Genomic DNA, 10,646 nt, shown 5'->3' on the forward strand with positions numbered 1-10,646 from the left:
TTATTTTAATATTTTACTTTCATTGAAAAAAGAAAAAAAGTTGTGTGTTGCATGGTTCACGCTTGGCTGGGAGAATTTAGTTTTTAATTTTGTTGATTGGTGCACGTGTTGTGAAACGGTGACACCAGCCAGTCATTGAATAGAGTGTCAAAATTCATTCACACGCTCACAAGTGTATAGCTACAACAACAAAAAGAAAAAACCAATGCAAAAATTTCCTTGTTTGCAAAAACGATTAGCATTTATGTGACGATATTGTCCCCTGATGATGTGAGTTGCATTGCAGTCAAATCAAAATCATTTTCTTGTTAGAGTTCTCATTTTTCTTCTTCAATAGTGTCTGTCTTACTTTCTTTCTGTGTGTGGCCACTGAACTACCTCAGTGTTCGCATGTGTGTTGCTGTTCTCAGCAAAATCCGAAGTCGCTTTCTCTCTGCCGGAAGAAAGAGAGAGAGAGAGGTTCAATCCCAAAGGACAAAACGGGTGATTACTCGAGAAAGAGGAGAGCCGTTGAGGCTTGGAAGAGAGCCATTCAGTTCCGACCCTTTGGAACTTGCATCATGGTTCGTCGTCTCAATTTTTGTTTCTTTGTTTTTTCCCATGTTTCTTTTTTGTGTTTGAGTGTTTTTGGTGATGACCCATTTTCACTTTTCTGATTGTGTGATTGGATTGTTTGAAAATTTTGGGTTTTTAAATTGGGAGTGATAGTGGGGTGTGGTTCTTTTTGCTGGTTTCTTTGGTTCTTTGAAAAAAAAATGATTTTTTTTTTTTTTATGTGGGGGTAAGTGATCGGGCTTGTGGGGTGGCTGGAATCTAAATATAGGAAATCTTTGGCTAATTTAGGTGTTCTTGTGTGTATCTGTAATCTGAAGCAAAGGCCTAAATCTGGGGACGATTTCTATGGCTAAGGATACGGTGGTGTTTCTTTTTGATATTTTAGGCAGGGGATTTGTGGTTTAGTAATATTTTACTTGAAGATTTTGTGTGAATGGTTCAGATTAAGCCTCGGTGTTTCAAGTTTGATTTTGTTTTCCCTATTCGTTTGCTTATTTATGTAGTTTTCTGATATTGAGATTGGCTTTGTATAGGCTTTTAGTGAGGTTTTGGTTAAATTAGAGAATAACCTTTGTTTTGATTGGTAGACAAAATTCAATTCCTTTTGGGATAATTCAATCTTTTCCTGGTTTTAATTTGGAGAAACCCAAGTTGAGGTTTCTCCTTTCCTGCACATCTCTATTATGTGTGTGGAATTGCATTCTTTGTTCATTTTTTTAAACAGTTCTCTCTAGACTTTCAACTTCTTTTGTTCATGAAAGCCAAGAAAAGTGGAGGGGTTTGTATATGCCCTATAGAATATGAACCAAAGCCTACAGGAATAAAGGCTTCATGGTCTTTCATGTTTTATTGAATGTGCTTGAATAGATATGAGCAGCTAGAAGTTGAATTTGTTTGGTGTAGATGCCATCTATTATGTTTGAATTGATAAGGTGCATCCGAAGATTGCGGAGACGAGGTATTGTGTTCGTTAGGAATGTTCCTGTTTGACTTGGAATTTTTCAATGAAATTGTTGAAGGAAGTCAAGTGTTCTGTGTAGGTTTATTTGTTATGTTTGGCATGCCATTTATACCATTTGGACTTTGGTGTTAACTCCAAAACAGTTCTTTTTATGTTCCTGTTTGACTTGGATTTTTTCAATGAAATTGGTTGAAGGAAGCCAAGTGTTCTGTGTAGGTTTATTTGTTATGTTTGGCATGCCATTTATACCATTTGGACTTTGGTGTTAACTCCAAAACAGTTCTTTTTATTAAATATCGTTTGGTGTTTCGCTGTTTTCAATTTGTCCTATTGAATTGTAATTGCTTGAGTTTGACTATGAATTTCTATGTTTTAGCCGTTATCGTTCTAGTAACGCTTAACCTGTTTCAACCTTTTTGATATTAATATTTTCATTACATCTATTCTTGGACAGAAGTCCCATTTCTTTGTGGCCATTTTCTTTTCAGACTATAAAGGAATATGGCTAATTTATTGTGTCTAAGCAACATGGCTACTGTTCTTTATGTAGTTACCCTGTAGTGATTTGTAATCTAAATGGAGAAATTAATCTTGACAATAAACATATAAGGTTAGGTACACCGGATTATATTGGTTTTGGGGTTTGTTCTTATTCTGCTGTCAATTTTTCAATTAGGACCATATCAAATAGCCCTGTTCTACCATTCCAAGTCCATTTGGAAGTCTTCATCATTTTTTTAGTTATTATTAGAATTTATAAATAGTGAAACTAAATTGGTCCTTGGTTGTTTCTTTGGTAAATGGCTGTCTTTTAGAACTATGGAAAGAAAGAGGCTTATAAAATGTTTAGATGATTTCCTCTTGTTCTGATTTTAGCTTCAAGTTTTTAAGTGATCATAACCTGGTTATAACTTATTCATCTCTAGATGACTTTCAGGTCGTTGAAAACATTACTAGTTGATAATGTAAAACATTACAAGTATTTGCATATCAATTCTCCAGAGTAATATCTTGTTTTTAAACTGCAATTTCCTTCTTCTCATTCTTTTCTTTTTCCTCTTTTACTTTTTGATGGATAGGCAAGGAAGATGCATGGTGCCCCTCAAAAGAAAGGTAATGATAGTCCAAAAGTTTCAGAAGCAAGAGAGGATTCCATATCAACAACATATCAACAACAAAATAAATTCACATCTTTGGAGGTCACAATAAATTTCCGTCCTATTTTTTTCCATGATTTTTTAATTGATTTTGGAAAGGCAGTTGATCCTTACCTGTTGTTTTTCCTCTTTAAATGTAATTCTTTTGTTCAGGATTGTCAAGAGTCTTCTCTTCCAAAGATTAACCCTGATAGTAGGTAAAATATTTTTGTCACTGTAGCATTTCTTTCATTATCTTTTGTTCTTATGGTTATATGATTCTTTAATTAATTTACATGTTTCTTTTGTTGAAATTGTTGTCCTATTGACATAAAATGTACTCCTAGCCTTCTAAGACATTCTTTAGAAGTATACCATTCCTTTTAGAATGGTTTTAATTCTAAGGCTTTAAACCAAAAGCTTGTAGTGTTATTGATTTTGTGCATGATGGGAGCTGGGAGAGAACATTTCCTTGTTGGTACTGTCATAATGATACCGTATGGTTGTTTGAAGGAGTTGCTCTCTTCATTCTACATCTTCTTGGTATCCTTGTTTTTTCATTATTCTTGTATTACCTAATTTTATTTCATCAGTTGGGGAAATATGGTTGGAAAACACGTTTTATCTGTGGCAAAAGCATCCAAAAGGTGGTCTGGTTCTTTGGGGTTATAAAAGACACAAGACTATAACAAACTTATTTTGAATAACTGATGCAATTTTTTAATTTCTTCACAATGTTGAAGCTTTTAAACCTCTTAATGGCTACACGACTCAAATTTTTAAAATATTTTTCCATTGTTATATTGCTCCCTTATATTTTGATTTTTTATATTCAAAAGACACTTGAAACTTGGAAGTGATTATGGCTAAGTTCTGCTAATTATTGATCAGGTGTGCCATCATTACAATCCTTTACAGTGAGGATCATGGAATCTGGAAAGCTTTTGACGTACCAGTGCAGATTTCCCATCACATTAACTTAGCTTCTGCTGTAACTATGGATGGTCTGCAACTTCTAATCCCTCCAACGATTAATAGGTTGAAGATTGATCAATGTAAAGGGCCTAGAGTGCCTCTTCCTCCCTATGCTTATTCAGCAAAATCATGTACAAAGAAAGGCTTTACTGGTTCAAATGTGCACCGTCGATGCCAAAACAAGATTGCTAACAGAGCTTCTAAACTGAATGAACACCCTGACAATTCTTGTTCTCAAAGTTCAATAGTCTGTGGCCCTGCCTTGTTCCCTGGTAATTCTACTACAGTTAATTCATCTGATAAGGGCACAAGTCATTCCAAGGAAGATGACAAATCTTTAAAGAAAAACTCAAGAAAAAGGGTTAGAAAGAAAGATAGACGGAGTAAGAAGAAGTCAAGTGACAGTGGCATTACTGAACATGAAGTTCTTAATGAGGAATATGTCTCTGTAAGTATGACTTCTGAAACCTGTAGCAGCAATGATGTGGATAAGGAGTGTGTGGCTGAATTTTCAACTTCTGATAATATATTAATAAGATCTGATTGTAAAAGGAATGAAATGAACAGCAACATCAATGTTATGCAGGCACCTAATAGTTGCAACTCTTGTGTTGATCAGGAGGGGATGTCAAAAGCCTTTGCTCCTATTGTTCAAAGTTCCGCTGGAGAATGTGCCACATTTGAATCCAAGAACCAGCTCCAAGATAGGGGCACTGATTTTGCAGTCATTGATAGAGAAATAAAGGACATCCAACATGTTGAGCCATGCTGTTTTAATGATATACAAGACTCTTTGGTGCTGGATTCAGTTTCAGTTGGTTCCAGAAGTGATGAAAGTATCAATGCTGTTGGTATAGGAAAACAGTCCAACAAGGCAAATTGCACAAACACTTCAGATTCGGGAGATGGATATTTTCTTGGTCCAAACTTAACGAATGGTATTCACAAAAACTGTGAACATGCTGAGGGGATTAAGCATGGTGGTCAAAATTGCATCAGTAATGATAAAAGAGTCAAGCAGAAGAGAACAATGTCAAAGAGTTCAAGCTTAAATAAATTTGGGGGCATTGGAGTTTTGCATGGTCGAAAAGGAAAGGAAAACAGTCATTCCGTGTGGCAAAAGGTTCAGAAGAACAGTTCTGATGAATGTAGTGGTGATTTGAAGAAAGTGAACACTACTTTGTCACAAATTGATTCTACTGTGGAAAAGGATCCTTCAGTTATCAAAGATTGTAGTTCTGTTGGTGTAAATGGTGTATCAAAAACTGAGGATAAGAAACACTTGAAAAATAAAATTGGTAGGAAATCAAAAGGTAAAATGGATTCAGTTTCAAAAAAGGGACAAGGCAATTATTCTAAGAAAAATTTCCATTTTAACAAGTCTTTGCCAAATGATCATGGGAAGGTTAGTGTTCAAAAGATTGATATGTTGAATATCTCATCTGATGAAATTGATCAACAAGGATTGAACATTGTCTCTGGATTTAATTCTGATATTAATTGCCTGATGGATGGGGTTCAGACCAATGGATTTGAACAGGTAACATCTGAAATAGTTCAAAGCACACAAATCTGTCTGGAGGAGTCAGATCCACAAAAGGGTGCCTGTCATACAATTGTAAACACAAACAGTGAAAATGTAGACATTGAAGATAGCTCATTGGTAATGCCAGGTGAGAACTTCAATCAATCAAATATGTCCGAGCAGCTGTCTCCAGTGTCTTGTAATCTTGAAGGTGATGAGGTTGGTCAAACAGAGAAAGAAGTTTCTTCTGCAGACTACTATGCACAAAACCACAGTTCTGGACCTACCCTATGGAAATGGATACCAGTCAGCAAAAAGGATACAGGGTTGGAAAAATCTGAATCTAATAGTTCACCACCAGAATATTCTGATACATCCTCTAGTAACAATTTCAACTCTGAAAGCAGCGCTGAACCGGAAGTAGCCTCTTCTGAAAATCTGGATTCTTCACTAAATGCAAGCAGAACATGCACCGGCCAGATTTACAACAAAGTGTCTTGTCCAGATGAGGAGAAACATAAAATGGGTAGTCAGGTTGCATGTGCATTCACAGAGCACAGGAACAAGCATAAAGTTGCTAATCACATTCTTTTTGAATGTGAAAATCCAGAGATGTTAGAAAATGATTCTTACAGAATAGCTCAAGCCGTGAATGATGCTTGCATGGCACAACTAGCTTGTGAGACTGTACACATGGCTACTGGTGGTCCAGTTGCAGAGTTTGAAAGACTACTTTATTTTTGTAGTCCTGTTATTTGTAAATCACTCAATTCACTTGGTTGCTCATCCTGCTCATGCAACCATGCTGGTGGTGTCTCACTGTGTAGACATGAGATCCCTAACCTATCTTTGGGATGCCTCTGGCAGTGGTATGAAAAACATGGGAGCTATGGGTTAGAGATTAGGGCTCAGGATCTTGAAAATCCAAAAAGAGAAGGAAGTGTTGGTGATTTCCCATTTCGTGCCTACTTTGTCCCTTCTTTATCAGCAGTTCAGCTGTTTAAGAACCGTGAAAACCAATGCATAAACAGCAGTGACAAGCTTCCAAATTGTGAGGATTCAGAGGCATGTGAAATGGTTGACATTTCAGAAAACTCATCTACTGCCAGTCAACATTCTATATTTTCTGTTCTCTTTCCTCAACCTCGCAATCAGGAGGCATGCATTCAACCACCAAAGGAGACAGCTTCTATCAATAATGTATCTATTCCGTCTATCAACTCAACATGCTCTGGTGATGTAGAACTTCTTTTTGAATATTTTGAACTTGAGCAGCCTCAACAAAGACAACCTCTGTATGAAAAGTAAGATTGTTCATCTCCTTTATCCTGTCATCAGAACATAGTAGTTTTCAATTAGAATAGATAGTGCTGGCCATTTTATATGTTCTTCACTGAATATATCACACTGGATAATTTTAATAAGATCATCAACAAAATTTATGTCATTATACTCTGGGAAAGGAGGAGGGGGAGGTCAGTTGAATAAGAGAAAATGTTTTCACCTTTTTTTCAGGTTTGTCAGTTGAACACGTGCTTACGATTTGATTTTTGATTTCTTACAGGATTCAAGAACTGGTTAGAGGCAATATACCAATCCAATCTACAACTTATGGGGATCCAACCAAACTGGATTCATTAAATCTGAGAGATCTTCACCCTAGGTCTTGGTAAGTGATCTACAATTCTACATGTCAATTATATTTCACATGCAAAACAAAGTATGATTATGTCTGCCTTTAAATCAGATAACAAGATGTAAGCATTATCTTCACTCAATTTCTAGTGATATTTCAAATGGTAGCATTTTTAAGACCACTTGGTCTGCAGGTTCTCAGTTGCATGGTATCCTATTTACCGCATACCAGATGGCAACTTTCGTGCATCTTTTTTGACTTACCATTCCCTTGGGCATTTGGTTCCTAGAAGAACTAGTTCAGATTTGTCTATACTAGGTTCTTGCATAGTATCTCCAGCTGTGGGTCTTCAAAGTTACAATGCCCAGGTAAGAATGTTGATGCTTCATATTATTCCATGCATTGAGATGAACCTTTCAATTGATCAAGCAAAACCTTTTGAGATGAGTCAATTGCGAATAAGATTACGACAGATTTTACAGTTTTTTCTTTTTTGTGTGGCTGATTTCAAGATATTGGTATATTCAATCATGTAAATGTCAGTTAATTTAATTTGGAAGCAATCTTTGCCGGGGTGGGGAAAAGATAGAATGTAAAAGATGAATTTTCTGGACCCCACTAGTGGTGAAACGATGAAATTTTGCAGTTTGCTAAAAGAGAAGTCAAGGGAGAAGTTATTTACATGGAGAATATTATTGGAAGATGTTTAAGGGAGTATGTTGTTGAATGTTGTTCAAACTATACATGGTTGGATAAATTTTCCATGAGTAATTTCTTTTATACATGGAAAGCGAACTTGATATCAAAGGATTTACAGCACTATGCACCCTGCGCAACCAACTGAGCTAGATCCCATTGGTTCCATGAATACTTTTAGGATAAATAAAATAAGTAACAAATTAAACTTCTATAGTTTAAATCAACTTGTGTACTTCAACTTTTATAAAAAGCTCTTTTCATCTAACTTCTCCAAAAATTATGATGCATAAGTTGATTTTTTTTAATTTATGAAAAAGTTTGATTTATTTTGCTTTTTATTTTCTTCTATAACTGCTTACTGAGAAGTTTTCAAACAAGACCTATTGAGAAGTTCTAAATATCATCTAATGTGGTTGATTTTACACGAGTAGTTTGTTGGTCAAAGATAGAAGCCATTGTGCCATGTCTTGAAATAATTGTGACTGTACTCATGCTTCATTACATGTCACTGATTGCCTTGCATTGACACTTTTGATAAGTAATGTGGATCCATTTTTAGGCTTTCTAACAATTAAGCACTTAATTTGATATGAACAGGGAGAATGTTGGTTCCAGATGAAGCCTTCTGCACAGACATCAGAAATGGTGGGCTTAGACCCTTCTTTACTTCTTAAAAAGCGTTTGAGGACACTTGAGGAAACAGCATCTCTCATGGCAAGGGCTGTTGTCAACAAGGGGAAACTAACCTGTACAAACAGACATCCTGATTATGAGTTTTTCTTGTCTAGGCGACGGTATTGAATATTGATTCTTCAAATTTTCTCACCATAAAATAACTATGGTTAGGCCAGATAATAGTTACAACTTACAAATGATTTTGGCTACATTCATCACATAGTAGGATATATGACCCAAATAAGATCCAAGTGTGATTGGTCTTATGGCATGTGTCTTTAGGTCCTAGTTTCAACATCAATTCGTTTGTACATAGCAGCTTTGTGCAGTACCCTTTTTTCGCCTTTTCAATTCTTACTTTCAATTTTGCTTCGGGTTTTAGAGAGAACAATAAACATCTAGTGCTGATTGTGAGATATTAGCAGTCATTGTGGATTTTTCCCTATAGTTCAGTTTATGTTTCTTGTTTTCCTTAGCTTGAAGGTAGTGAATGCTGCCATATGTGCGTTCATACATGATTACTTTTATTACATTCATACTTAACAATCTCCAACTTGCTCTTTTCCCATTTAAAAAAAAAGGTAATTTTTTTATTGATCGGAATTGAATTTATTTTTTATGCACTATAATATTTTATTGCACAATCATTTATCTTTTTTTGTTCATGGATCATTTACGCTGTGGTTGGAAATCGGTTTGATACTTCTTTTACTTTCCAATATAAGCACGCACTTAATATGCTACGTTATTTTTGGCAAAACTTATAAACTCAACTAAGTTAGGCTATGGTATATATAAAAAACAAGTTTTGGGGAAAAAATTTATTATGCTAACAATATAAAAAAAAAATGAAGTCTAAATTTAATTACTTTAGCTATACGTCACGTTATTGATGATTGGTGGTATGTTGGACCAAATTGTGGTCATTAGTGACACACAATGACTAGGACCTAAGCAATCTTTCCTTAAAGACATTCACATTACAATTTGTATGAATTCAATGCCTAAACTTAGACTTTACCGAAGGGGCTTTAACTGCACACAAAAAATTAAAAGGGAAAAGACTAAATATAGATATGGTGTTAGTTATTTATTACCCTTTCTCCATCTTATAAGACTAAAGTACACTTGTGTTTTACCATTATTAATCTAAGAAATAAATGGTGACTTAAGCTTCAGAATGTGTTTGCATATATTTATGTTCACGATTGTCTCTTGGAACTATCAGAAAAACAACATGTTATCGTTTGTCAAGGATCGGATCTGTGTACATGTTAGACTCGCATAACGGATATTCTTTTATTTTAAAATAATTATTAGTTAGTAGGAATTAAAAAAGTAATTAGATATTTTGAGTTTTTATAATATAAATATCTTGAATTTTATGGAAATATAACTATACTATAGTAATATAAGGAAATACGTATTACGTTCTCTCACATAATAATTATGTTGGAAATTATTACCGATAGATCCAAAAAAATTTAGGTCATCAGAGAAATATTTATATATATAAATTAGTATTTTAATTATATATTATATATGGTATTTTTTATATAATTAAAACATAGCAAATATTTTTAATTTTTAAATTATATTATAATTAAAATTCATCATAAATAAACATATTTAAATATGTAAACTAAAATTTGAATGGATAATCAATAACTGTTTTCATATAAATTATTTTTAAATATCAATAATTTCTCAAAATAAGTTATCAAAATAAGTCAACTAAAAATAGAGTTAAAATATAATACACCAAAATGTTAGATAATTAAAATTTATTTATTTACATAAAAGTAAAATAAATATAATTTAACATAATTGAGAGAGAGTTTTTTTTACTATAAAAATAATGCGTAAAATTTATATTAAAAAATAGAAATAATATTAAGAATGTTTAATTAAAAAATAAAGATAACTAATTAAAATAAATTAATAAAGACATAAAATATTTATAATGTAAATATAATTTATTTTTAATTGTATTTCAAATTATTTATAATTTGTTATTATAAATATATTGTATTTATAAATTTACAAATGATTAAAAAAAAAAAAAAGTAGTAGGGATAGTTGTCCCCACTCTCTTATAATTAAATTTGTCCCTACTAATTATCAATATATTAGATAGTGACATTAAATTTAACTCAACTTTATAAAATTAATTTGTAAGATGAGAATAACTTTATTTCAAATTGAATAACAGACATTTGAAGATGAAGTTTATAAGATTGGATATTTACAAATTATGGATGTGTGAGACATCTCAAGCACAACATTTGTAGAATTGAGTGACACGATAAACTCAACAACAATCGTTAACATATAGACTTTGATATTATCTTAAAAATTGAAATTGAGACTAACACAATCTTATCAAATCAATTTATAAAATATAGATTACTCATCACTTATATATATTATTACATTCATTACAGTAGCTAATGTCTAATGTAAGATTCCCAACACAAGAATGTA

General features: G+C 33.3%; 1 protein-coding gene across 1 annotated transcript; it reads left to right on the forward strand.

The window, feature by feature from the left end:
• Window positions 1-276: 276 nt before the first annotated feature.
• Window positions 277-8,673, forward strand: LOC109796144 (uncharacterized). The gene is made up of 8 exons (XM_083074325.1): window positions 277-563; window positions 2,596-2,715; window positions 2,827-2,870; window positions 3,544-4,075; window positions 4,214-6,456; window positions 6,717-6,821; window positions 6,982-7,156; window positions 8,085-8,673. Exons 1-8 carry the CDS (start codon window positions 561-563, stop codon window positions 8,286-8,288), a joined length of 3,426 nt encoding a protein of 1,141 aa, XP_082930451.1. The 5' UTR covers window positions 277-560; the 3' UTR covers window positions 8,289-8,673.
• Window positions 8,674-10,646: the final 1,973 nt, after the last annotated feature.

The sequence above is a fragment of the Cajanus cajan genome, chromosome 1 (assembly GCF_000230855.2).
Source record: "Cajanus cajan strain Asha chromosome 1, NIPB_CcT2T_4, whole genome shotgun sequence".
Lineage (NCBI taxonomy): Eukaryota > Viridiplantae > Streptophyta > Magnoliopsida > Fabales > Fabaceae > Cajanus > Cajanus cajan.